Below are 26,985 nucleotides of genomic sequence, written 5' to 3'. Positions count from 1 at the left end.
CGCCGCAGTCGGTGAGCAGGCCCCATGGAGCAGGTGTGCTGGTCAGGCCGTCTCTGAAACCCCCGCAGAGCTCCAGGTGCTACCGATGCCACCTCCAGAGGTCCCAAGTGGCACTGGTATAACTTGAGAGCGCTCCAGATGGTTCTACTGAGCAGCCAGCATCCAGAACCGCTGTCCCGACACAGGCCGGGATGCAAGCAGGGGCTCGGTGACACCTCGGCCGCCGAGCAGGGGGAGACCCAGGAGTGGCGCCCTCAGGTTTCGTATTCTTCCAAGAAACATTGGTCCCTCACCTGGGGGCACGTTCTTCCACTATGGGTCACACCCGTTTACACAGAAAAGCTAACCCGTTTACCCCTCGAGCCTACACTTTAGGACAAGCCGAGTGGGAAGGATGCTCCTCCAATTACACGATCCTCCCCGTGTTCATCGGCTGACAGGCTTAACATTCATTCGTTCATTCACTCACTCATTCATTCATTCATCACTAGGATCCACACCCAGCACGGAGCCCAACCCGGGACCTGAACTCATCACCCTGAGATCAGGACCCGAGATGAGATCAGGAGCCCGATGCTCACCCATCTGCACCATGTGGGCGCCCCACTGACAGGCTCACAGGGAGGGGCATTATGAGGGTGTTGGCAGAGTGGCAGCAGGCCAGGGGGCGTTGCCCACTTCCCTCCAGTGGGGACTCCCAGTTCCCGGTCAGGCCCGCCCTGGGCCCAGAGGCCTGGTGGCGCCTGCGCGGCTTCCCTTTCTCCCTGACTGTGGGGCTGTGTGACCATGTGGCCGGCAGCCATCTGGCACGGAAGGCTTTCCTGCAGCCGTCGTCTCCACAGCTGGCTCATCAGAGAATGCTCCCAGGTCAGGGTTTAGGGGACTGGGCCCCTCAGGGGCGTCCCCTGAGGCGGGGAGGAGAGCTGAGTCTTGGCACAGGCCGGCCGTGTTCACTGCTCATCTTGGGCTCTTTCTGGGAGGATGTGGGGTGAGGGGAGCCATGCAGAGACTTCCCCCCAACCCTTGCCCCCTGTTCTCTGAGACCCTGCAGCCAGCCACCAGCGCCCCACCAGCCCCCCACAGAGCCCTGTGCACCCTCCCTGGTGCGCCCTCAGGCAGGACACGCGTCTGAGCTGCGAGCCTCCCCGGAGGCCCAAAGGCCTGAGTGTCAGGCGACATGGAGCCACACGGGAGGTGGGAGGCTCCAGGTGGGCCCGGGGTCCATCAGCTCCTGCAAACCCGGTGGTCACCAGAGGGCCAGCGTTCAGTAAGCTGCATCCTCAGGGACGTCCTGCTTTGGGATCAACACCTCATCCTTGGTTCTCATAGGGGGAACAAGGACAGGAAATGCACCGTGGCCACCTGCTTCCTGTTTTGGGAGAAAGGAAGTCCTGAGACCACCCCAGGTGGCGGTGAGGGGGGTGCGTGGACAATGGCAGCTGACCCAAGGGAGCCAAGGGTGGGCCGGAGAGGGGAGGAGTCCCAGCGACCCCTGGGGAGGATGGAGGCTGCAGGGGCAGAGTGCCCAGGGAGTGTCTGCGCCCCTTGTTCCAGCTGACAGGTCCTGGGCTTGCTCCGGGGGACAGGACTGGATGGGGGCACACAGGGCCCTGAGGTGGCCCCAGGGGTGGTGAGACAGCTTGGGTAGGGGCCCCTCAGCCCAGTGTGCTTGTTTGTCCTCTCCAGGTCAGGGGCCATTGTAGGGGAGCAGAAGGGAGGGGGGTGACCGGATGGACTCAATGCTGGGAGGGGCAAGAGTGTGAGAGCCTGGACCCCCTGCCCCCTCCCAGGAACAGCTCCAGGGGTCAGAGCAGGGACCACCACATCACCCCTGGCACTAGAGCACCAGAGCCTGGCTGCTGGTACCTTTGGCAGCCTCCACGGGGATCCCAGAAGATGGGTCCTGCTTTCCTCCAGTTTTGTGGGAAAGGGCACTGAGCCCAGAGAGGCTATGTGGCTTGCCGAGATCACCCAGCTGGGAAGTGGCCTGTTCCGACGTGAGGCCTGGCCAGCATGTGAGCCCTGGGGCTGCACGGGCTCCTTATTGTCTTAGCAGCTCCCAGGAAGATTCTCGACAGCATCCAAGCCGCAGGGCAGAGCCTTGACCCATGCCATCTACTCCAGAAGTTTCCAGCATTAGGCCCTTAAGGAGCACCCTCGGGGGTTCAAGGACCTGCACGTGTCCTGGGGTGAAGGGCAGGCTCTGGAGGCTCACCAGGTGGGCCAAGGCCCTGCGGCCTCTCCCTGTCCTGTGCTACCAGCCTGTGGTACACAGGTGTCCTTCCTCGTCCACGGGTAGGCAGGGCTCTTGGAAGGGGTGCCTCGTGCCCCCAGCTCTCAGTCTAGACAAGAGGATCTGACGCAGGTGCCTGCGGTCACCCACTGCAGCACCAGCACCGGGCACGCTTTGCCCAGGAGGCCTGTCCAGACCAGGGGCTCTGGCGTCTGGAGGACAGACTACTTTGGGCGTAGCCGCGGGGTCAGGGGTGTGCCGATGGAGGCTGAACATCCTTGCTGCTTTGAGGAGGGAAAGTGCGGGGCTCCAGCACCCACGGCTGCCACGACCTTCCTAGGGGGGTGGGGCGGGGCGGGAGTGCCGTGATGCTGATTCCAGGGCAGAGGCGGGGCCTCTGCATGATTCCAGCTTAAAAGTAAAATTTCCAGGGACACCTGGGTGGCTCAACGGTTGAGCCCTTCCCTTGGGCTCAGGGCGTGATCCTGGGGTCCGGGGATCGAGTCCCACATCGGGCTCCCTGCATGGAGCCTGCTTCTCCCTCTGCCTATGTCTCTGCCTCTCTCTCTATGTCCCTCATTAATAAATAAAATCTTAAAAAAAAATAAAATAAAAAAAATAAATAAATAAAATCTTTAAAATAAAAATAAATAAAAATAAAAAATAAAATACATTTTCCAGTTATTTTACCAGTAAAAATGTTTTGTTTTGTTTTGTTTTATTTTGTTTTGTTTTGTTTTTTCAGGAATGGCAGAGAACTGCAAGCCAAAGCCAGCAAAACCACAGGCAGGTGTGCCCCGCAAAGGATGAAGTGGAGCGCCGAGGGGCTGCTGTCAACTGAAAGCCCATTGGACTAAACTGGGAGCTGGATGTGTGACGGCTTCTCATTGGCTGGGCTGTTGCCAGGGGAGGAGGAAACCTTCCTTCCTCCCGCCCTGAGGTGAGGGAGCAGGAACGCAGTAGCGTGGGGAGGGCCGCTCCATTCCCATCGGATTTGTGGTTCGGATTTGTGGTTCGGATTTGTGGTTGGTGAGGGTGGGAGGGCATGAGAGCTCCCCCTGCCCAAACTCCCGACTTCCCTTTTAGTGAGGTTTCCTTTTACGAATTTTCTCAGTAGGCCTGGGGTGCGGTGGGAAAGACCCCGGTAGGAAAGTCGTTCTGGCCGGGAGGGGCCCCTGTGGGGCAAGCACTGGGGTCCGCAGGCACACGGCAGCACAGCCCCTGCAGCTGGAGCCAGCCCAGTCACCGTAGAGACCACCGACTCTGCAGGGGGGGCACCCTGGGGAATCCTGGTGGTGGGGGTAGGGTTGCTGGGGGTCTGAAGTGGGGGCTATAGGTAGGACAAGCAGCCGTGACAGGTCACTGGGCACCCTGATAGACAGGTGGACAGTACTGAGGAGGCCAGCAGGAGGCCTTGGGTAGGGCCTGGTGCTTGCGAGCTGAATTCCTGTGCTCCGGCCCCCCATCTCTGTGCAGGTCCCCACCTGGGCCAGGCCATCACCACTAGGCCCCATCTCCCCCATCCTGGCAATCACCACCCTAAGCTCAGCTCAGGCCTGACGCCACTCTGTGCGCCCTCATGGAGCTAGCTCTGTCTCAGGCCCTCCTTAGGGGCTGGATTGTGTCCCCCAAATCCATCTGCTGAGTCCTGGTCTCAGGACTTCAGAGGGTGACTGTGCTGCAGGAGGTGATCAAGGTAGAGGAAGTCACTGAGAGCCCTGATCCACGCCCACTGGTGTCCTTACAAGAAGAGACCAGGATGCAGACAAGCACCGTGGGATGACCCTGTGAGGCCACAGGGACAAGACGGTGTCTACACACTGAGGAGAGAGCCCTCAGGAGGGACCGGTACCGCTGGCACCTTGATCCTAGCCTTCTTCCTCCAGGACTGTGGGATGGGACGTTTCTGTCATTTCAGCCCCCAGGGTCTGGTGCTCCCGGCAGCCGGAGCTGACTAGTGTACCCCTCAACCCTGGAGTTTCCTTCTTCAGCCTCCGGCAGGGCAGGGTACCCCCTGACACTCCGGTGACACAGGGCCCCACATGCAGCAGTGCCGTCTGCATACCCGGGAGAGGCGTGGTCTGAATCAGTGCCCCTCGGGGGGTCATGGTCCCCTGGGGCTGCCCCCCACCAGTGCCAGCCTGAGCCTGAGGTCTGGTTGATGGAGGGCAGCTGCAGCCCAGGGTAAGGTCTCGGGCCAGGAGCGGGGTCCCTGGAGGAGCCGACTCCGTGGATTCTGAGTGAGGATCCGGGCCCCGGGGTGAATCCCCGGACCTGGAAACCGGGCCCTGGAATACCCAGGGCCTGAGGCGAAGAGCTCCGCGGCCCAGGCTCCCAGGGTCCAGGCTGGGCTGGAGTTTGCCTCCACGGCGGCCACGAAGACCACACGCTTGCTCAGGAGATGGAGTCCACCCAGAGCGTTCCCCTGCTGAGTCCCGGGGGTACCCCGGTGCTTGGGCTGCTGGGCTCCATGCTCCCAGGACGGGGGTCCTTCCGGGTGCAATTAGATGGGTCTCCCGCTCCTCAAAGCTGACGGCACTGGGGACTGTCCCAGTCCGCAGACTAGGGGAGCCAAGGCGTCCTCTTGGGTGAGCACAGAGCCTGAGGTCCAGAAGGCCCTTGCTGGGGCCCAGACCTCAGGGGCGGGCACGGGCGGGGCGGGGCGTGGAGAGGGCGGGCACGGGCATGGCGTGGCGTGGGGAAGGCGGGCACGGGTGGGGGGGAGGGCGGCATGGGCGGGGCGGGACCGTGGGGAGCGTGGGCACAGGTGGGGTGGTGCCACCTGTGTTTCTCCTCTTCCTTCATCTTGCTTCTCCGCGGGAATGTGGAGATGGGCCCGGGCTCCTGGGGCTACAGCCTAGGACCCCTTGCCTCCACGCCCCCTGAGCCAGTCCCTGCAGCCACCGACCACCCGCACGTGCCCTGCGCGCCCCACAGGCCCGCCTCTCTGGGGAGGCCTATGCACGCTGAGGTCAGTGAGTTAGAGACAACCCGCAGGTGTGGACCAGCCCCATTCCCCAGACTTGCGCTCCAAGGGAGGGTGAGCGCTGGGGTAACCTTGGCAGCCCCAGTGCCCGAAGGGGAGTGCCTTCAGGGGGGGCCTGTCACCCTCTGGCTCTGTCACTGTCTCCCCTGCACCCCTGGGACCTGCCTGCGCCAGGCACCCTCCCCACCCCCACCCCCGCCCTGGGGCCCTGCATCCTCAGTGGCATCTTCCTTGGGGGTGTTAGATACCCACGGTCCCCAGGTGGTCAGAGCTCCGGGGAGGGAGGTGTGGTTAGGGTTGGTCCCACGAGTTGGCCTCAGGCACCACACCCAGCTCAGCGACAGCCAGCGCTGGGGGTGGGCGCTGGCGCACCAGGTGGAGGGAAGGGTGTGTGCGAATTGGGGGACTGCCTCTTGGAGACACGCGAACCCCGGCAACTCTGCCACCACAGGCGGAGGGTGACACAGGGGGGCCATGCCCCGGGGGCAGGGTGGGGGAGCCTGTCCCTCCCCTGGATGGTTTGTCTCCCCTCCCCCACCGACCCATCGTATATTCAACCTGGAAAATCCTGGTTCTCTAGAAGCTGAATCTAGCAACAGGCAAGGCAAGGGTAGCTGAGGCGCGTCCGGACGGCAGGAGATCTGCTAGGGGCCACCCGCGGCTGAGACTTCGGGCTGTGGCCCCTGTGACCAGGTGAGCCCTTCTGCAGGCCCTGGGCCTGGGCTTTACCCGCCGTGGGCCCGAGGCCCAGCACACAGCCAGCGCGGCAGGTGTCCGGTGGGGCGTCTGCTGTTGGGGGGTGCGGAGTCCGTAATGACTGGCTGACACCCGCGTTCTAGTCCCCGCAGACTGGGATGTGTGGGCTCTCGGGCAACGGGACTTTGCAGCTGTGATGCAGATGTGGTCTCTTGGGATGAGAGATTGTCCTGGATTAGGTCATCACAGAGGCCTTCAGGATGGGGGTGGAGGGAGATTTGAGGGAGAAGGAGTGAGGGGTGGGAGGGTGGAGGAAGTGCTGGGAGCTGCGGGTCAGGCGGCCAGGAGGGAAGGCCGGAGGCCCTGCTCCCCTAGAGCGAGGTGCGCAGCTCCCCAGAGAGGCGGGCCTGTGGGGCGTGCAGGGCAGGTGTGGGTGGTCGGTGGCCGCAGGACTGGCTCAGGGGGCGTGGAGGCGAGGGGTCCCAGGTTGTAGCCCCAGGAGCGTGGGTACTGGCCCAGCTGGAGCCTGGAGGCCTCAGAAGCGGGAGCCGCGGGGTCTGGGGCAGCTCCAGAGGGTGGAGTTGCCCTTTCCAGCTTTTTGTTCCATTTGGGCCTCAGTGGGTTGGGTGAGGCCCACCCGCGTGGGCAGGGGCCCTCTTTTTACTCAGACTCTAATGTCTTCTGGAAAGCTGTCCCAGACACGCTGATTCACGGGCCTCCCTCCACCCAGGGAGGCTAGTGCATGAGGTGGACCCTCAAAGACCCCGAGAGGAACATGGCCCTTCATTTCAGACCTCTGACCTCCAGAGCCCTAGGGAGCGCGCTGGGCCCCTGGGTTCGCGCTCACAGCGATGGCAGTTCTGGGACACGGATGTGGCGACCCAGCAGGACGTGCTCCCAGGCCGGGAGGATGCGGCTGGCTGGGAGGCAGTGGCCCCACGAACCACCTCCTGACCTGCGGCCGGCAGTTCCTTCCTGGGCCTAAATGTCGTGCTGGGGACAGTGCACTGGGGCCTCGGGCTGGACCTGGCCTGGGATCCAGCTGCGTCCTGGCCCTCGTCTGGCCCCACCCCTGTGTCGGGCTTGCTGGGGCGCCACCGACCTGCCACCTAGCAGACAAGGAGACCCAGCTGGGGCAGTGGGGGCGTAGGGAGGTGAAGGGGTTCGTCTGGGTCACGGCGCAGGCGGGCACGGCTCACCCAGGTGGGGGGGCGTGGGGCGTGGCCTTAACGAACATTTAAACCAGACAGGGTGACCCCCGAGCTGTGCTTTATCTGCTGTGCTTTAGTGGGCACTGTGTGGGTGAGCGTGTGTCGGTGAGTGTGCGCCCTGGCGGAGGGAACACGAGAGTGTAGGTACCTGCAGGAGTGCGTGTGTGACAGTGTGCAAGGAGGCAATGGCAGAGACGTGAGACTGGCTTCAACCCCACAGCCATTGGTTTCCCTCCCAGGGAGAGGGGTCCCGGGGTAGGCAGTGTGGGGCTCCTGGTCACCAGCGATCTCCACCCCTTCCTCCATGCTGCCCCACCAGCCTCTTGTGCTGCCTCATGGTGCAAAGTGGCTGCGGAGCCCCAGCCAGCATTCCAAGCAGCAGGAGGGAGGAAGGAGAGGAAAAACACCCCTGTCTCCTCCACCCCAGGGATTTGCCCCCAGGGAGGCCTTGAGCTTTTCATTAATAAGGAAAGAAGAAAGCGGAGAGTGGGAGGCTTCTCCACCTGCCGGAGCTACCTGATGTGCAGGGCAGGCCTCGGGGCTTCCCTCCCCAGGGGCTGCTGAGTTGGTGGGGATCGAGGGGTCCTGTAAGCCTGTTCAATACTGCTCTGATGGGGAAACTGAGGCCCAGACCCAGGCCTCCTCCCTCCTATCCCAGGGTCCTGTTGGGCACCGGTCAAGGAAGGCCACGAGCCCAGCAGCCAGTGGTGGCCGCCTGGCTAGAGAGGGCACTGGGCACCCCCACCCCCCGCCCAGTCCTCATCTTAGGAACCCTGGCAACAGTCGTGGGTGGAGGTGTTTCAGGGGTGGGAGGAGAATGTGGCCGCCTTCCTCGGCATAGGATGCGTATTTTCTGCACCCGGGCTATATGGACCTGCCCTGGGAGCCCCCGAGGCCTGGCCCTGGCCCCTCACCCTGCCCCCGGCAGTGGTAGGGGGGGAGGAGGAGGAGGAGTGGCCGGGAGGCCAGAGGGGCAGGAAATAGGAAACGCCGAGGGGCTGAGCAGAACCAGGGCTGGCGGGACCGTGCACGATGCTCCGAGTTTATTCACCACAGCTGGGGTGGGGGCCGGGTGGGTGAGGCACTGGACAACCCTGTGGTTGAACCCGTCCAGGGTGTGAGCCAGGCCGTGGTGGGGGTATGGGTGGGGGTGGGGGTGGGTCCCCGGGTCCCCCTTCAGGACCCCACGGCCTGGAGGCCGGGGAGAAGGCTGAGCAGCAGAGCAGTGGCCACCATTGCGGTGTCGCCCTGGGGGCTACCCGCCCCGCGGCCCAGGGGGTCCTGCCAGGGTGGGAGGTTGCAGAGGGCCGACTGGCAGCAGGTCAGGGTCATCAGGGTCCCCTCCAGCGTCTTGGTGATGGGCTTACAGGCATCCGCACACCACGCCGAGTAAGTGGTCAGAGGGCCCGACTCTGGGAGGGATGGAGTGGGGCGACAAAGGCGCCGTCAGGCTGGACGGCTGGGCATGGGGAGCAGGTCCTCCCGGGGTGCAAGGCCTTCTGGGTGGGGGTGGGGGTGGGGGTGGGGGTAGGGGACGGGCTCACCCGTGTTCCCGTGGGAGATGACGGCTTTGCAGAAGCTGTGGCTGCGGATGCAGTTCTGAATTCGCCCGCAGCTCTCCCCGCTGTGCAGGGACTGGCACGAGTAGCACCGCAGCAGCGCTGGGGGCACGGGGTGGGGGCGGGGGGGTCAGGCCCAGGCCCAGGCCCTCCTGCTCCCCTCCTCAGGACTGGCCTGTCCCCCCTCCCCTCCCCGCCCTGCCCACCAGCCCGGAGCCTCGAGGGTGGGGGGGGGTCACCCGTGCTGGGCCTCCCTGCGCCCGTCTCTGCCCCGGGAACTCCTGCTCAGCCTCCCTGCCCAGAAGCCACCCCTGCTCCGGGCTCCCTGCTCTGGGTGGCAGCCGAGGGTCACAGCTGGTGCGCGCCGTTAGGGCTCTTCTCTCCTCTCCCCTGCCCTCCGGCCCCCAAGCCAAGGTCACAGGCGGAGGCTCGGTCGGTGTTGCCAAAGAGGGGTGGGTGCCTGAGCCCTGGGGGGGTGGGCACCTTGGCCCCTGCCGCCGGCGTTCACACTGGCTGCCTCCTCCTCCTCGTCGTCGTCGTCATCGTCGTAGCCGTCCAGCCCAAAGTCTGCGTCGTCGTCCTCTTCCTCCTTGTCCTGCGCCCGCCCTGTGCGGTGCCACACAGGGACGCCCGTAAACCCCCACGGCTGGCCCGGGGCCCAGTGCTGCGTCCCCGCCTGCCCTGCCCGGCGCCCCCTCCGCCGCCTCCTCCCCACTCTGTCCTCCCCGTGGGCTCCCAGCTGGTGACCCTGCCAATTCTGCCGGTCACTGGCTGTGGGGGCCTGTCCCTTCCAGCACCTGTTCCCCCCCCCCGCCGTAAACCCTGCTTGTTTGACAGAAAAGGACACTGAGGGGGGACAGGCAGGGAACCCTGAAGCCTGCCTTTCAAAGAGGTGGGGTCTGGGGACCCACGTCCACCTCCCTCTGGCCTCAGACTCCAGCCTCGCCCCCTTCTCCCCATGCCGCGTCCTGCCCCCAGGCCGGGTACCCCGAGGCCCCCGCTGGCCGCACTGAGCTGTCCCCTCTCGCTGCAGGGGTGGCCCTGCCCGGTACCTGGCCGTCCGCACAGCAGCAGGGCCAGCAGGACAGTCGGGAGCGCCGTCATCCCGCCGGGCGCTGCGGGGTCTGCGCGGTCCGGCTCTCGCTCGGGCTCTGGATCTGTGGGAAGTGGGACAGAGGCCATCTCAGGGGCTTCCCGGAGGCCCCCCCCAGCTCCAGCCTCAAACAATGGGCCTGACACTGACCCCAGTGCCAGGCAGCAGGCCAGGGACGGCCATTTCCCCCCTGACTTCAGGGCCCTGGGGGACAGGAAGCCATCGCGGGGGGCGTCCTGCCCCCCTGCATGCTCGGCTGGCCCGGCCTCTGCTGGGGGGGCACGGCCAGCAAACCTGGACCCGTGGGAACCAGGCCCTGGCTACGTGGTCACCGGACCTTGCCCTCCTGGACCCTCTGGTTGCACATCACTCACCCGTCCCCTGAGACTCAGTCAGCCTCACCCACTGTCCAGGGATGCATGAAATGAAATGAAAACACAGGGGGTGTCCTCCCTGTGCCTCTGCTGTCCCCTGTCCCCTGTCCCCTCACCCCTCACCCCTGCCTGGAGGGCTAGATCCCCATGGCTCATCCCCTCACCTGCTTACACGTCACTTCCCAGACTCCTTCCAGCCATCACCCATCCCCTGCCCTGTCCCCGCCACCTTAGGGTGCCCCTGCCCTGGGGAGCTCTCTCCGTGCTGCTTGCTGGCTGGAGCAGGTGGTGGAGGGGTGAAGCTGCCTGCGAGTGAGTGCACCCCGGGCCTGCCTTCCCGGCGCCTTGGCCCCTGCCAGCTCTCTCTCTGCGGGCACAGGCCTGAAGGCGTCCTGAGAGCCGCTTCCCCCCACTGGGGGCAATGGAAAAGTGGGGCTGGGTTATCGGGGAGCCGCCTGGGGCTTGGTGCCTCAGCGCCTGGCCCTCCCCTGGCTCCCCTGGGGCCACTGTCTCTGTCAGCAGGCGGGTGGACACTCTGTGCGGCCACCTATAGCAGGGCTGAGGCCAGCTGGCCCTGGGGCCTGGCTCCTTCCCCCTGAGCCTGGGACCGCCCCCTGGTCCCCTGGTCCTCAGGGTCGGCAGAGGATGTCTCGGCCCTGGGAGCGGTGCCCGTGGGCCTGTAGCACAGCGCCTGCCTCCATCCCTCAGGACACTTCTCTGAAGTCTTGGCTTCCCCGAGGTGTTGTCCCTCCTTGAGTCCTCGGGAGCTAAGCCCTCTCGCTGTCCCCAGAGCCACCTCAGTTTCTGGAGGAAGCCGCCCCCAGTCCATCCTCACACCGGGGCCGAGGACACTCCCCAGCCAGGGTCCCATCTGTTGGGGGTCACGGCTCTGTACCCCCCGTCTTCATTCCTCAAGGGGAGGCTGCGCCCCCTGCCCCTGGGCTGTTCCCAGGAAGGCCCAGGGGGTTCCCCTGCCCCCGGTGTCCCTGGTGCCCCCGGTGCCCCTGCCCCCCAACAGGCCAGCACTTGTGAGGAGCCTGCAGGGATCATAACAATCCCGCCTACTTCACTGATTAAAATGAACTGCTGTTGCTGCTCAGCAGCCCGAGGGGCTGAAGGGGCTGTAGGGTTCAGGCCCAGCTACCCCCCTGGCCCCCGTTCAGCCCCGCCCCCTGCAGGTACTCTGGTGCCCCCTGCCCCATCCAGGGTAGGAGCAGGTCCAGTTCTGCCCATGCAGATGCAGCAGGTGGCCAGGGCTTTTGGCCCATGTGTGTGCACGAGGTCCGTCGAGGCTGGGGGAGCTAGGGCCCCTACCCGACACCCTGATGGCAGACACCTGGCATCCTTGGGACCCCAGGCCCCCAGGTCGGGGTGTGTGTGCGCCCATCCCTCTCCCGACCCAGGCTTCTTCAGACGTTCTGGTCCAAAAACATGCCTGATAGGGGCCCCTCCCTGATCCCAGGCTTCTGGGGCAGGGGCACCTCCTGCAGACCCTCAATGCAGGGACTTGGCTCCTGAGACACTCCCAGAGTCAGGACTCTGGGCTGGTGGCCCCACGGGCAGCTGAGGCCCATGTTAGAGCCCACATGCTGACTGGCCTGGGCCCTGGGCTCAGAGCCCTTGTCCCTTAGCCAAGCCCACATCCAGAGGCAGCCCCAGGGCCCCAGACCCTGCCCACAGAGCCCTGCACAGTGTGGACCCGGCCCTGCCCCTTCCGCCCAGCTTGGCAGACCTGGCTCTAGGGGGCGGCCTTGTGGATGTTGCTGGTCTGGGGCTCCCCCGCCCCCCAGGCCTGCTGTCCTCCAGCCGAGAGAAGCCCGCGGGTCACCCTGCTCTCCCTGGCAGCAGCAGCCTTGGCTCAGACCTCAGTGTCACCGTGGGCAGGGCATGCCGGCCAGCCGTACTTGCTCTTGGCCTGGCAGAGGAGATGGGGGGCGTGGGCCCTGCTTTCCTCAGGGATACGGTGCTGCTCTGTCTCAAGCTCTGAGTCCCTATTCTGTACCTCCTCAGCCTCCCCACGTTGAATCAGACCCAGACCCGGAGAAGGGTGAACAATGTTTCTGACGGAGGGGCAAAGGTCTAGCAGCTGTGTGGACAGGAGGGGCACCTGGCTGGCTACTGTGCACAGACACGGGGGAATGGGGCTTTGGGGGGCCGTGTGGGCTGCAACTGCCCCGGGGAGGAGCTCCCCACCCTCTCTGCAGATAATGCTCTCGGTCCCCAGGAGCAGAGGAAGAGGCTTCCTTCTTGGAGCAGAGGCCAGAGCCTGTCACCCAGGCGGGCAGGGGGCCGTGAGGGGTCTCTCCTGGGGGGTCTCTCTCATCCAGGCAGGCCGCTCCTGGGGTTTGTAAAGCGGCACAAGCCCCCTTCTTCCCGGGAACCCAGGCCTGAGAGACAAGCAGCCGTGGGGGGCGACCCAGGGACAGGCCACACCAGGAGCCTGTGAGCTGACTCTCCGGGTCTCAGAAGCTCAGCCATCGGTTCCCTCGGGCTTGCAGTCGTTCATTCGGTCAGCCTGTGTCCCCGACCCCCCTGGCACACATCCGCACCCCAGTTGTCTCTAGTCCTCGCCCCCCCGGGCCCCCCATATCAACCCCGGGACTCCCAGCTCCCCGTTCCCTGTGAGCCCCACGTGGAGGGGGTCCGGGGGTCCCTGGTGTCTGGCACCAGCTCTGCAGGGCTGCCCACAGCCCCCGGCGGCTCCTGTCAGCGCTCCCGTTGCCCCACCTTCCCCACCATCCACCTCTGGAACTTTCTATCGTTCCAGACCGATGCTCTGCCCGGGAAACACTAGCTCCCTTTGCAGCTCCGGGCAGCACCGTCTCCCTGCGGTCTCTGAACCTGGTGACTCGCAGCCTTGTGGAAGTGAAACCGGGAATGTGTGTCCTCTTGTCACTCGGCGTCATGCCTTCAGGTGCACCCGGGTCGGAGCGTGGGGCAAATTTCCCCTCCTCTTTAACGCTGATAATACTCCATTTGATGGATCCACTGCATTTTGTAGTGGAAGTGCTGGGACCCTGGCTGGCTTTGGCTGCGGTGACTCGCTGTGCGGACCTGACCCGGGACCCCGTCAGGACCCTGGCTTCACTTCCTGAGGGGGCAGTCGGGGTGCAGCTGCTGGGGTAGACGGCGAGCTATGGCTAACTGGTTCTTCTCCTCTCACGTGTAAGCACGCCTGCGGGTCTCGTGAAACCGCACTGAGCACAGGCCTCCATCAGAGCATCCTGCCCACCGGCCGCCCCGCTGCTCCTGGGGCGCTGGAGGGACCCCGGGCTCTGCCTCCCCGAGACCTGCTCCCCACCCCCCACCCCTGCGGAGGGGCTCCTTGGCAGCCCCCAGACGCCTGGGGTGCCAGTGCTTTACATTGGGGTTCCCTTGGGAAAATCTAAGGTCGGGGGCACATGGAGCGTGTTGTTTACGTTGTCTCGATAGAAATCAATCTCCCTCATGCTGACATGACAGAAAAACTGAAAAGAAGGATCCCTGGGTGGCTCAGCGGTTTGGAGCCTGCCTTTGGCTCAGGGCGTGATCCTGGAGTCATAGGATTGGGTCCTGCTTCGGGCTCCCTGCATGGAGCCTGCTCCTCCCTCTGCCTGTGTCTGTGCCTCTCTCTCTGTGTTTCTCATGAATAAATGAATAAAATCTTAAAAAAGAAAAAAAGAAAGAAAGAAAAACTGAAAAGAATGTGGCAGGGGTTCTCTGCAGCCACATGAAGGCACGAAGAAGCTCTTTGTGTCCTGAGTCAGGAAAGTATTACCTGCATACAGCAGGCGCTGAGGAGCACGCGCACGTTCTACTGTTTGGATGAAGGGGGAGGAACAGGAGGCCGTGCAGGACTCCCAGCACCCTGCACCCAGGTCTCCCAGCTGCCGTCTTCCATTCGAGTTACCCCCCTGGGCCTGTGCACCGCCTGCAAAGGAAGGAGTGTGTGTGTGCCTGTGCAAGCCCTGGGGGCCTGGAAGACGGACACTGATGGTGGAGCTCCAGGTAGGGGTCTGCACGTGGCGGGGGTCACGGAGCCAGGGAAGCCCCAGGCTGAGCACGAGCTCCCTCCTAGGGCTCCGGGCTGGGGCCGGACCGCAGGCCTAGCGGGTTGCCCAGCTCCTCCCAGCAGCAGAGCAGCTGCACTGCCCCCAGGGGGGTGACACTGCCCCCAGGGGGGTGACCGGGCCCGGAGAGGTCCCATGTGGATTCGTGGCAGCCGCGGTGGCAGGTCTTCACCTGCATGGTGTGCAAATTAATAAAAGGAGCCTCCCCCTGAGAGTGGAGCCTGGAGGCCAGCAGGGGTGCCTCAGCCCTACTTCTCTCCTCAACTGCAGGCCCAGCACCGAGAGGTGCACCTCACGGGCAGTGAGTGCTGAACCACCCCACACAGGGAGGGGTCCTCCTCCCAAACCCCACGAGAGACTGTCACGGCTCAGCTGATGAGGGGCCACTATGCTTCCTGCCAGCCTGCCCCTCTCCCTATGGAAGAGCCTCCCCTGCTTTGTTCTGTGGAGGTGCCTCCTGCTGGCCCCTAATAACTGGTGGTTTTATTTTTAAGTGTTAAATACAATTCGATGGAGTAAATGTGAAGATCTAGCTGGCTTGATTAAGCGATGCGTGATTCAGGCACCATCCCATCGTCTAGCAAGTAGAGGGAAGCAGGGAGAAGTTGTGCATGACGGAGGGTTCTCGCAGGAAGGAGGGTGCAGGAAGGAGGGTGAGGTGGGAAAGTTGTAAGCTATTAGCCTTAAAAAACAAGGTTTTATCTGAAACCTGTTTGTTTAATTAGAGGCCGACCGCAGGTGCCCTTTCGTGTTTGGACTTTACCGCGGTCTGGCTTGGGAGGTCCATCCACATTGTGGAGCTTAGACGTCCTTCTTTTTTTTTTTTTTAAAGATTTTATTTATTTATTCATGAGAGACACAGAGAGAGAGAGAAGCAGAGACACAGGCAGAGGGAGAAGCAGGCTCCCTGTGGGGAGCCCGACGTGGGACTCGATCCTGGGACCCCAGGATCATGCCCTGGGCTGAAGACAGACACTCAACCACTGAGCCACCCAGGAGTCCCAATGTCCTTCGTTTCATTTCAGTGCTGGACACTGCTGTGTCCTGGGAACACATCATGGTTTTTATATCCACCCTACAGCTGCTGAGCTGCGGGCAGTTTTTGGTTTTTGTCTGTGAACATTCTAGCACATGTCTTTTTGTTACATGAAAAAGATTGTGATAAAATGTTCATACAGCTAAGTGTGCAAACATTAAGTGTACATGTTGATGAAAACACGTATATACAGTAACAACCACTCATACCAAAACAGAGCATTCTAGAACCCAGAAGGGTCCCTCGGTCAGTGTCCAGCACTGAAGGTAACCACTGCTCTGACCCCGAATACTATATGTTGGTTCTGTTTCCAAACTTCATGTAAATGGCCTCGTACAGTATCAGCTGCTTCGTGTCTGACCACTTCCACCAACCCTGGGGCCACGTGTGTCCGAGGTTTGTCCACATGCATTTTTGTTGCCAGGGGGTGTTACGCGGTGCGGGAACTCCAGGCTGGTGTTTGATCTAATGCGGGTGCACTGGGCTTGTTTCCAGTCTGGGGTTTTTATGAAGCAGGCTGTTCTGCACACACGGCACACGTGCTTTGGTGTAGACAAGCCCTCATGTCCACTGGGTGAACACGGGGCTGAGACTTGCAGGTGCCAGCTGTGTTATGGACTGCCTTTCACCTCCCACCACTGCTGCAGGATTCTCACCCACTGTCTCCACTGCTGCTGTAGTTCTTACCTATTGTCTCCACTGGTGTCATAGGAGTTCTTAGCCACTGTCTCCGTCACTGCTGTAGGAGTTCTTATCCACTGTCTCCCCTGGTGTTGTAGGAGTTCTTACCCATTGTCTCCACCCATATTGTAGGAATTTTTACCACTGTCTCCACCCCATGTTGTAGGATTCTTACCCATTGTTGTAAGAGTTGTAGGAGTTCTGGTGTTGTAGTTCTTACTCACTGTCTCCACCTGTGTTGTAGGAGTTCTTACTCTTGTCTCCACTGATGTTGTAGGAACAATCTTACCCACTGTCTCCACTGGTGCTGTAGGAGTTCTTACCCACTGTCTCCACCCATGTTGTAGGAGTTCTTATTCATTGTCGCCACTGGTGTTGTAGGGACGATCTTACCCACTGTGTCCACTGGTGCTGTAGGAGAGCTCCAGTTGCTCCACAACTTTACCAACACTCGTATTGTCAATTTTTAAACTTGTAGCCATTCCAGCGGGTGTAGTAGTGCTTCACAGTGCTTTTAACTTCTTGTGTGTGGAAACTGATAAGCAGATTCCAAAATTTATATGAGACCAACCATACATTGGAGTCCTCTCAACTCTCTAACTTTGCCTGCTTGTTTCTTTGTCACCCAGGGGTGGCCTCGGCTTTAACTGAGGTTTGACCTTGACCAAGGTCAAATCCTCAAGGTATCAGCAATCACAAGGCATCATGCACTCGGGAGACTGGCTGTTTAGAGGGTTGGTCTGCAGATCTGCTGTGTCTGGATTTTCATTCCTCTTGTCTTTATTATTTCCCTAGTTCTCTAGAGTTTAAACAAGATGGTTTCTGTGATTTATCTGGCTCTTCTGGAGTCAGTGGGAGCATTAGCCACTGCAATGACTTTACCTTGAGAAGTCAGCCATCAGGGAAGCAAGGGGGTGGTGTGGTGCTCATTGCCAATGTCCAGTCAGAATGATGCTGGCGTGCATGACCTCTAGGGCAAGGTTAGGGGTGCAGTTCCATGCCAGGAGCTGGGGGTGTAGGGAAGAATCATGTAAGTGTTTATGAAGCTAGGCATTCTACCAAGATTTCTACCTGCACCTGCTCACTTAGTGCAGGTACTGACCCTGTGCATGTTTCCCATCTTCACATGGGAAAGCCAAGGGAGCAGGCTCAAGGTCACACAGCTGGTAAGCAGAACCACTGGGACCTGAACACTGGTCCTTCTACATCAGTTTTATAAAATGTAAAGGTTCTTTTGATGGTGGGACACAGGAGGGTGACACTGGGAAAGATGGAAGTCAGATCTCTGTGACTTATAGGGGCACCACCAGGGGCTGTGCCAGCCAGGAGGCTGCAGGAGTGGCTACTGAATGGCCATCAGGGCTGGGTAGCTGGGTTTTACACGATCCCTGCAGACTGGCTTGTTTAATAATTTTGGCATCTCTAGGCACTGGGGCAGATCCTGGTTGTCTGGTACCCAGCCCTGGGACCAGAGTCTGAAGTGTGGAAGCCTGATGAGAGATGTGTTTGGGATGTGCCCATGAGAGGGAACTGACAGCCGGGACTCAACACTGGGTCAAAACTGCATAATAAACACTATTACAGCCGAGCGGGGCCCTGGGATCAAGCTCTTCTGTGCCCCATGTTCCTGTTTTCCCATGACTGGTCCCAAAATCCCCTTTCTGGTGTCTGGGACTCTGTGTACTAACTTTAAAGAAAACAGATTCAGTTAGTGACAGAAGTTTAGGTAACTTGTTTTTTTACTTTCCTTATGCAGTCGAGGAGATGCATGGGGACAAGGTCTAGCCCTGCTCCACATGTAAACGTTTCGTTATGAAAATCTCCAAGAGTCACAGTAGTAGAGCATTGTGGTATTGTGATTTGTAACAAGAAATACCGACAGGAACACCTTGTTTTATTGGGCTTTGTAGATACTGTGGTTTGTTTGTTTTTTTTTTTTTTTTACAAATGAGTTTGTGGCAACCTTGCCAGCAAGTCTATTCACACTTTATCCGATAGCATTTGCTCACTTTGTGATTCTGTGTCATATTTTGGTATTGAAAGTAGGCCAGTTAATAATCCTACGATAACCCCTCGTGCTCCAGGGAAAGGAGAAGTCACATATCTCATTTAAGTCAAAAGCTAGAAATGACCAAGCTTAGTGAGAAGGCATGTGGAAAGCCCAGACGGGTGGAGAGCCAGCCCTCTTTTCTTACACCACACGGCCACACTGTGAACACACAGGAGACGTTCTTAAAGGAAATCACAAGTGCTTCTCTAGTGAACACATGAAGGATAAGAAAACCAGCCTTATTGCCGATAGGAAGAAAGTCTTCCTGGTCTGGATAGAAGATCACATCAGGTACAGCATTTCCTTGAACCAAAGCCTAACCCAGAGCAAGGCCCTCACTCTCTTCAATTCCAGGAGGGCTGGGAGAGATGAGGAGCCTGCAGGGGAAAGCTGTAAGCTAGCAGAGGTTCTCGAGGTTGAAGGAGAGAAGTGAGAAGTTGTCTCCAAACAGGCAAGTACAAGACAAACCAGCAGTGCTGACATCAGAGCTGCAACCAGTTCTCCAGAAGATCAGGCTCAGATAATTACTGAGGGTGCTGCACTAAGCAACAGATTATGTACTGGAAGGAGGTGCCGTCTAGGACCGGTGTGGTTGGAGAGGAGACGTCACTGCCTGGCTTTAAAGCTGCCGCTACAAGCCGACTCCCTTGTTAGGGGCTAATGCAGCTGGTGACCCTCAGTGAAGCCAGTGCTCACTGACCATTCTGAAAGTCCTAGGGCCCTGTCAATGGAACAAGAAAGCCGCGATGAGTGTCATCTGTTTACAGCATGGTTTACTGAAATTTTTAAAAGATTTTACTTATTTATTCATGAGACACACACATACACGCAGGGGCAGAGACACAGGCAGAGGGAGAAGCAGGCTCCATGCAGGGAGCCTGACACGGGACTCGATCCCAGGACCCTGGGGTCATGACCTGAACCAAAGGCAGACGCTCAACCCCAGAGCCTCCCAGCATCCCTCTATTTTTGTTTTTGTTAGGACGTCAGTCCTGGTCAGGGTGTCCTTGGGCTGAGTTCTCATATGTTCAGGGTGCTCGTGCTTGACAGGTTGGCACATTATTTTACTCGTGGTTCCTCCCAGGATTCAATGTGTTTTTCTGAGTCTGATGCCTGGTCATGTTAGCCACTGGAAACGGGCCTGGGGTGACCCAGGCTGGCCATGGACAGTGCCTCCTGAATGCATATGTCAGAGCCGACTGCCCAACAGGGAGGAGGGTGCACCGCAGTGTCCCTGTGGGGCAGCCCCATGTGACTTAGGGTGTCTGCCCACAGCGATGAGCTGAGGGGCTCACCCTCTCTGGCACAAGGTGGATCCCAGGGTGAGACTGGGGTGGGGACCCCAGAGGGGGTGGGCTGGGCCCCAATCCCAGAGTTGATGCAACCGTCCACACACTCCTGTTCTGGGACCTGGGGCTTGAGTGCGAGAGGAGGCTGGCAGTTCCAAGGGGCTGAAAAAAGGACTGTGATTGGAGCTGAGGCAGTGGGTTCAGCCCTGCAGCCCTGTGGGCCCCGCAGGGAACTTTGGACTTTATCTTGACAACAGTCGGGAGCCCCCAAAATGTTTAAACAGGGATATTTGCCGAAGCCGCTCTGGCCTCCCCTAGAGGATGGGTCGGCGTGGGTGGGAGTGGGTACAAGGAGCCCAGGTGAGGCCCAGGTAGGGGTCCAGGTGAGGGATGCTTGAGTCCCCACCAGGTGAGGCCTGGGGAGGATGACAGATGGATGGAGAGCTCCCAGAATACTGCTGGGCCAGCAGGCAGATGGAGCTGGCTCGGTCTCCCCTCTGGGCCTCGACCCCTGCCCCCATCTCTCCCTTCAGCTGGGGCCACCCTCCCACCGTCCCACACCGGGGGGTGTTCCCCAAAGATGTGGGCTTTTCTAGTCTTTGGGGACAAGTGCCTGACTCCGTGCATGTGTTTGCATGTGTGTGTGTTTGCACATGTGCGTGCAGGGTTCTTCAGAGGGTGTCCTAGGGTCTCCTGCCCTCCCCACACCGCTCTTGGAGCACCTCGTTCAGGGAGCAAAAATCCTCAACATCAATTGTCCCTCCACTGAACCCCCTGGGAGCTTCAGGGGGGCTGAGGCCCTGCAGCCGGGCCTGTGTGCTGGCTTTCTGCACGGCGGACCGGGGAGTGGAGAGCAGGGGACACGCTCCTCTGCCTGGGGTCCCTGCTGGGGTCCCTACATGGACCCCGGGGGAGCTCAGCGCCAGCTCCTCCCAGGGGCGGGGGCAGGGAAAGGTCAGGCCTGGTGGGGGGACCCCATGGGAAAGCCAGGGGGTAGGGCTGCAGCGGAGGTGGGGGCAGAGGAGCTGGAGGGCTCTGAGAGTGGCCCGCCCTCTCCCCATGCCAAGTGAGTGTCGCTCTGGTAGGGGACTGGAGGCCATGTTAGGTGGGCAGAGCTGGCTGGCTGGGGTTGTGCCCTGGGGGCGGCCCTGCGGGTCCCGGGGGGCCTGGGGGGAGCCCCCCCACCCGGAGCTGGAGCCCTGCTTCTTTCCCACGTGGAGGCTCTGCTGCCTGCCCTCCTTCCAACGCCCCTCACCCCAGCTGGGGCCTGGCCAGGACCTCACTCTGCTGTTTGTCTGGCCTGGAGGCATCCCTGCGCCTCACCTCATGCAGCGCCTCGGACCCTGAGTCTGTTTCCCGCAGCAAATCACAGTCGTGGGGCCTGAAAACCGCAAAGATGCGCCAAGTCTTTCCTGCTCCTTCAGGCAGCTGGTGGCTCCAGGCGGTGGGCGGCCCATGGCCACAGCCCTCCTGAGAACGTGTCACCCTTCCCGTGTGTTTATGCCTCAACTCTCTCCTTTCCTGGCCAAGGGCGCCAGGTGCTGGGGGCAGGGCCCACCCTAAATCCGGGGGGACCTCATCTCCAGGTCCTTAACTTACTCTCCTTCACAAAAGACCTTCCCACAGAAGTTCACATTCTGGGGGTCAGGATTTGACATCTTTTTGGGGCCACCATTCAGCCCAGCACACAGCGTGCCCCCACTCTTCTGGGGGGCTCCTGGGGTCAGCAGCCTTCTCCCTCCCTGAGGCTGGATGGCCTCGGGAAAGGCTTGACGTGTGGCACACGTGTCCCTGCCGCCCCTTGGCAGAGAGGCTGGCCCTCCCCATGAGGCAGGGCAGTCTTTGGGGAACTGCAGCCATGTCGCCCACCGTGGCTGGCTGGGAGGGCTTCTGACAGGGTTGGCCAAAACACAAGGCGGCTCTGGGAGCCTGTCTCAGGCAGGACCCCAGCAACGGCCCCTCCTGCAGGGCCTGGCCCAGTCGCCTGTCCTGCTGCCTCTGTGGCCTTAGGGGCTCCGGTGCCTCCTGACGCTGTCCCTGGTCCTGACCTGGGAGCTGCCTCTGCTGTGGGACGGCCCACTGGCATCACCCTGGCCCTGAGGGTAAGCTGGGGATTGGGCTGCCCGGCAGGGGGAGCGCCTCGGCTCCTCCCCAGGATCCGGGGGCTGGGGGGGGTGCGGCTGGGAGGACAGAGATCAGAGCCTCCCCAGCTCCAGAGGGCAGGGCCAGCGGCACAGGGACTCCTCGGTGGCGCTTACCCAGCGCTTACTCAAGGCTTCTTCCAAGAAAGCCCTCTCTAATCAGCTGCTAATCAGGACTGATTATTATTCTTTGTTTGCAAAGATCCTGATAGGGTGAAGCTGACCCACATGCACTGGGAGGAAGCTGAGCAGCTTGGAAACTGGGTTAGGAACCAGCATCTCCCTGGCAACCAAGCCCACCCAGCTCGGGAGGGCGAGGGCAACGGCTGTGCTCTCTGGGGAACGGCCCAGAGCCGCACCCAGGCCTTGGCGCCAGCCTCCAGAGCACCAGTCCTCAGACGCCTACATCTGCTCCCTCACGTCATGCCCACGTCAGGCCCTACCCGCCCGTGCTATCCTTTGCTACATTTCAACTTACCCCAAAATTCAGGGGCTTAAGACAATACGGTTCGTGCTCCTGGGTGGGTGTCTGAGGGCCAGGAATCCAGGCCCGGCCTCGCTGGGCCCTCAGGATGCTGCTGTCCGCTGTTGTCAGGGCTGTGGTCTCATCCGAGGGGGCCCTGGGGGGGGGTCAGCATCCAGCCCCCTTGGGGGGTCGTTGGGGAGCCTCACTCCCTCCGCAGGGCAGCTGGCTTCCCCAGGGTGAGCGGTCCAGGAGTGGGAGGGAGCCTGCGTCAGTCTTGTTATAATCCTGTCTCATAGTGACGTCTGTCCCTCTGTCTCTCTGTCCCCTCTTCACTAGGAGCAAATGGCTGAGTACAGCCCATGCCCCAGGGCAGTGCCCCAGGACAGGGCAGTGGGGCCCTCTTTCCTCCCCCCTCCACCCTTCCTGCCCCTCCCTTCTCCTCCCTCCCCTTAAATCACTTGGCTCCTCTCCGGAACACTCCTGCTCTCCCATCTCTGGGAGCTCCTGGCAGCCCCATCCCCCCAGGCCCTGGCTCAGTGTCTCCTTCCAAGGCCTTGTCCCCGCCCCCGATGGCTCCCAGAACTGCTCCCAGGGCTCCACAGCCACCTTTCTGTCTGCCCAGTCATCCCCGCCTCCACGGGGCAGGGGCCCCACTGTCTCTGGCGCAGCGGGAACGGATGACCATGTTGGGTGCTGACCTCCCAGGGCCTGGGCCAGACGCCCAGTGAGCACTCCCCGGCGGCATCGTGTGCGATCCCTGCCACACTTCCAGACGGTGACCAGCGCTGCCCCACCCGCAGACGAGGGACCGAGGCTCAGGAGAGCACACGGCCTGCCCAGAGCCCAGAGCAGCACACACTGGCCGTGGTCGCCTGCCATCTGCGCCCGGGGCCTGGCGCTCCCCACTGCTCTGCTCTGCCTCCTAGAAAGGTCCCCGGCCAGGCCAGCTACAATGACACGGTGACACGGTGACACATGAGCCGCCCATGAGAGTACAGAGCCCTGTGCAGTGTCGGGAGCCAGAGGGCTCACCCCCCGGGAGCGAGGTCTCAGCGTGTGAGTGAGCGTGTGTGTGCCAGTGCAGGAGAGGCAGTGGAAAGGCATCGGTGTGCACACGAGAGTGCGTGCGTTGCGTGTGGGCGCATGTGTGCATGAGTGCAGGCAGCAGGGGAGCTGTGAGGAGCCCTGAGTGCACCTGCCTTCCCTGCCATAGTCTGGGCCCCCCTGGGAGCCGTTTCCCATCCTGGACCCTGGGGCCCCGAGGGCTTCTTGCAGCTGCTTCCTCGGTGCAGCTGCTCCCAGGAGCTTCTCAGGTGTGGGAAGGGGTTGTTTGGAGCAGACCTGAGCATCCAGAAAGTTCAGGTGTCTTTGAGGAGACTCTACGTGCTGAGATTTGGCCTTGGGCACGACAACCATGGAGCCCTGGCACGGGGGACAGGGTCACCCAGCTGCTCCGCGCCGGGATGAGGGCAGGGGCAGGCTCCTAGAGATGCAGTGCCTTTGGAGGAGGGGATGGGAGGACCTATGATTGGTCCAGGGCCACCGGATGGTCCATCTCGGGAAGGGGCCCAGAACCGTTTACGGCAAAAAGAAAGCGCGGGGTGGGAGGGCCTCGGTGTCCCCGGTGTGAGGTATCAGGATGGGTGTTCCAGGTGAGGAGCGAGCAAGGGCTGAGAGGAAGGAAAGCGCAGGAGCACGGCCATCTGAGGCTTTGCTGGTGCACCTCCCCCTGCAGGAATGTTCCTCAGATCGTCTGGACCCTTGGCACGGGGAGGGTGCAGAGGAAGGTGGCAGGTGGCACCGTGCAGGTGCTGGATGCTGGTGGCAGAAACGCCCCTAGGACGCCAGCCTGGAAGGGGCCGATTGTGCCGCGGTGAGGGGGGATGACCACCCCTGTGCGAGATGCAGATGCAGACCTGGGCAGGGGTGGGGGCGCGTGGGGTGCATTTCAGCTGTGAGGAGGGCTGAGGAGGAACGGGAGGGGGAGGGTGGCATGGGGCCAAGGAGTCTCCCAAAGCTGGGAGGACACTGGGGCTTTGCTGGGAGTCCCGCGGGCACAGCGGGGGCACAGGTGGCTCGGGGGGACTTGGAGGTGTGGGGCATAGCCTGGGGGGGACTGGCTCCGCAGAACAGTGGCACCAGAGTGGGGAAAGGCCCTTGCTGGGACTTGAGCCAAAGTGGTACCGGTTGCCTCGAGAGGAGAACAGATGGAAACACAGCTCCTGGACTCAGGGTTGCTGGGAGTCGGGCAACAAGGCCGTGCGGTGAGGCGCTCATCCACCCGAGGAACGCCAGGCGCTTGTGCGGCGACTTGGCGTGACCTCAGGGGCATGGGGTAGCCCTGCCCTCCCCCCACCTTCTCACCTGGTGATCTACCTGCTCCCTTGGGACCAGCTGGACATCTCCACCCCAGACCCTCCTCTGAGCCCCGCAGGCACTTGAGAAGCGTCCTGCCCTGGGCCCACCTGCTTCCCGAGCCAGAGCCGAAGGCAGCATCCTGGCCCCACCAGGTCTTGGGAACCCGTACCCCTACTCCGTGTCTGTGCCGCCCCTCTGTCTGAGCCACAATCCTCACTGGCCCCCTCGTTCTGATCTAGAATCTTCCAGGCCACGCTCAACTCAGCAGCCAGAGGGATCAGATCGTCCAAAGTGTCAGCTGATGTGTGTGCCCGGCCTCAGCCCTTCCCGGCCCTGCTCCTGCCACACTGCTGACCACTGCACTCGAAGCCATCCCAGCTCCCTTTCAGGAGGGCTGGGGCGTCAGGGGAAAGGGACAGAGCCCCCGGGGAGCTTGGGCCCAACAGCCCTTACTTCCCAGGCGTAAGTCGCGCCCTGTAATGGCCAGGGTTCTCCAGAGAAGCAGGACCAGTGGGATGTGTATATTTATACAGACAGATTTATTTTGAGGAGTTGGCTCATGTGCGTCAACTTGGAGTCTGGCAAGTCCTAAATCTGCAGGACAGGCCAACAGGCAGGAGAGTCAGGAAGAGCCAGTGTTTCAGTTCAAGTTCAAAGGCCATCCACGGGCGGAATTCCCTCTTGCTCAGAGGAAGTCAGTTTTTTTGTTCTATTTGGGCCTTCAACTGATTGGACGAGGCCCACCCACACCATGGAGAGCAATTTGCGTCACTCGAAGTCTACTGATACAAATGTTCATTTCGTCTAAAGATAGCCTCACAGCAACACGCACAACGATGTTTGACGAGATATCTGGGCTCAATGAACCAGCCAAGCAGACACACAACTGACCATCCCACTCACGGATGGGTATCATGTGACGTGTAGCTCGGAGACTTCCCACTACGGTGCTTGGGACACGGTCCACGATCCGTAACAGGATTCCAAAGCCACGGAGGGTCCCTCCGGTCCCCCGGGTCACTGGTTGCCAGACACACCGACCTTGTTTCCGTGCCCAGCCTTTGCACAAGTAGGATTCCCACGGGAGACGCTGCACCCCAGCCCTTCTGCTGGTCCCATGGAAACTTTCCCTGCATCCTCAACGTCTGAGCACGACCTAGAGCTCCCTGTGAGCCGCGCCATGTCTCAGACAGCGCAAGGGGCTCAGGACCCTGAGACTCAGTCCTGCTGCCCGCCCCACATGCTGTCGCTCCCGGTTCAGTCTTCCAACTTCACAGAGCTCCTGCTGTCCTAGACGACGAGGCTGACTCAGTTTCCCCCTTGTAAGCCAGTGTCTTGCACACGGTTCCTTCTTGTAGCTGGCCCTTCCTTCTGGGGTATTTTTTCCTCCTGTAGTACATTCTTTAAAAGTTCCTGCTAGGGGGATTCCTAGGTGGCTCAGTGGTTTAGCGCCTGCCATGGGCCCAGGGCATGATCCTGGAGACATGGTATCGAGTCCTGCATGGAGCCTGCTTCCCCCCTAGCCCTTGTCTCTGCCCCTCTCTCTCTCTCCCTCTGTGTCTCTTATGAATAAATAAATAAAATCTTTAAAAAATAATAAAAAAATAAAAGTTCTTGCTAGTGGCAAACTCTCTCAACATCTCCAAAATTTTATCTGAAAAAAATTTGTCTGGGCTGTTAACTATCTGAAAATTTTATTTTGCACTTTTTTTTTTTTTTTTTTTTTTGGAAAACAGTGTGAAAAGTTCTCAATGGACCATTACTGTCCTCTGAGCACCTTATGGGGACTCACCTCACTGTCTTGGTTTCCACTGCTGCTCAAGTCCTGCTGCCTGCCTAGCTGCTGTTTCTTTTTGTTTTTTTAAGGATTGTATATATTTATTCCTGAGAGACACAGAGAGAGAGAGGCAGGGACACAAGAGGAGGGAAAAGCAGGCTCCATGCAGGGAGCCCGATGCTCTTTCACCAGTTCTTTTCCTCTTTTTAAGAGAGAGAGAGAGAGAGAGAGAGATACATGAGCTGGAGGGGCAGAGAGGGCAGGAGAGACACTCAAGCAGGCTCCCCCGCTGAGTGTGCAGCCCGACGGGGGCCCATCCGGAGCAGAAATCCAGAGTCAGATGCTTGACCCCTGAGCCACCAGGCCCCCTGTCACCGGCTCTGAGGCAGAGGGTCTTCAAACACTGGCTCTCTCCTCTGTGCTGCCTGCCGTGTGCCCCCTCTCCTTCCGTGTCCCCCTCCGCGCCCCTCGCACCGTGTTCTTGATCATTTCTGTGGACTCACATTCCAGTTCGCAAGCTCCTTCCTCGCTTGCGCCTATGCCGCCTCCTGCATTTGCTGTTTGTTGTTTTTTACACGACAGCTTTACTGAAACGTAACTCGCCTGCTGTAAAATTCACCCTTTTAAGGTTTCTAATTCAGGGGGTTTTAGTACATCCACGTGTTGCATGACTTCCATCACTTGAAAAGCAATCCCTTGACCATTAGCCGGGAGCCCCGGTTCCTTCCTCCCGCCAGTGGAGGCAACCGCATGTCTACTTTCTCTCTTTTTTGGATTTTTCCATTCTGGGCGTCTCATACAAATGAAGCCACACCATGTATGTTTTTCAAAAGGATTTTATTTTCATTTAGCATTAATCAAAGTTTCTGATGACCTTTTAATTTCAGTGAAAAGTTTCTCGTTTCCAGAGGCTCTCCGTTTTTCAGCTAAGCACTGTCAGTTTTGATATTCCTTGTTCTTTCCCTTAATATATCCTAAACCCACAA

The 26,985-nt window shown here is 60.5% G+C and overlaps 1 protein-coding gene and 1 long non-coding RNA gene across 9 annotated transcripts; one reads left to right on the top strand and one right to left on the bottom strand.

The window, feature by feature from the left end:
* Positions 1 to 267: 267 nt before the first annotated feature.
* LOC140603947 (uncharacterized) lies at positions 268 to 26,985 on the top strand. 8 transcript variants are annotated; one of them, XR_012006977.1, is made up of 8 exons: positions 268 to 867; positions 2,979 to 4,081; positions 5,064 to 5,204; positions 5,800 to 5,912; positions 12,377 to 13,066; positions 13,154 to 13,317; positions 13,585 to 14,139; positions 14,472 to 14,816. It is a non-coding gene; the product is annotated as an uncharacterized lncRNA (long non-coding RNA). The 8 variants fall into 8 exon arrangements; XR_012006975.1 differs by having other exon boundaries at positions 269 to 867; positions 12,377 to 12,661; positions 12,920 to 13,317; positions 14,472 to 14,815; XR_012006978.1 differs by having other exon boundaries at positions 270 to 867; positions 2,979 to 3,232; positions 3,918 to 4,081; positions 12,377 to 13,317; positions 14,472 to 14,814.
* On the bottom strand, positions 8,155 to 9,892 carry GPIHBP1 (glycosylphosphatidylinositol anchored high density lipoprotein binding protein 1). The gene is made up of 4 exons (XM_072774770.1): positions 9,738 to 9,892; positions 9,169 to 9,291; positions 8,671 to 8,787; positions 8,155 to 8,538 (listed from the first exon to the last, which is right to left on the bottom strand). Exons 1-4 carry the CDS (start codon positions 9,865 to 9,867, stop codon positions 8,303 to 8,305), a joined length of 606 nt encoding a protein of 201 aa, XP_072630871.1. The 5' UTR covers positions 9,868 to 9,892; the 3' UTR covers positions 8,155 to 8,302.

Source organism: Canis lupus, chromosome 14 (assembly GCF_048164855.1).
Source record: "Canis lupus baileyi chromosome 14, mCanLup2.hap1, whole genome shotgun sequence".
NCBI classification, from domain to species: Eukaryota; Metazoa; Chordata; class Mammalia; order Carnivora; family Canidae; genus Canis; species Canis lupus.
Note: the sequence above shows the minus strand (reverse complement) of the source record. Positions and strands in the feature narration are given on the sequence as shown.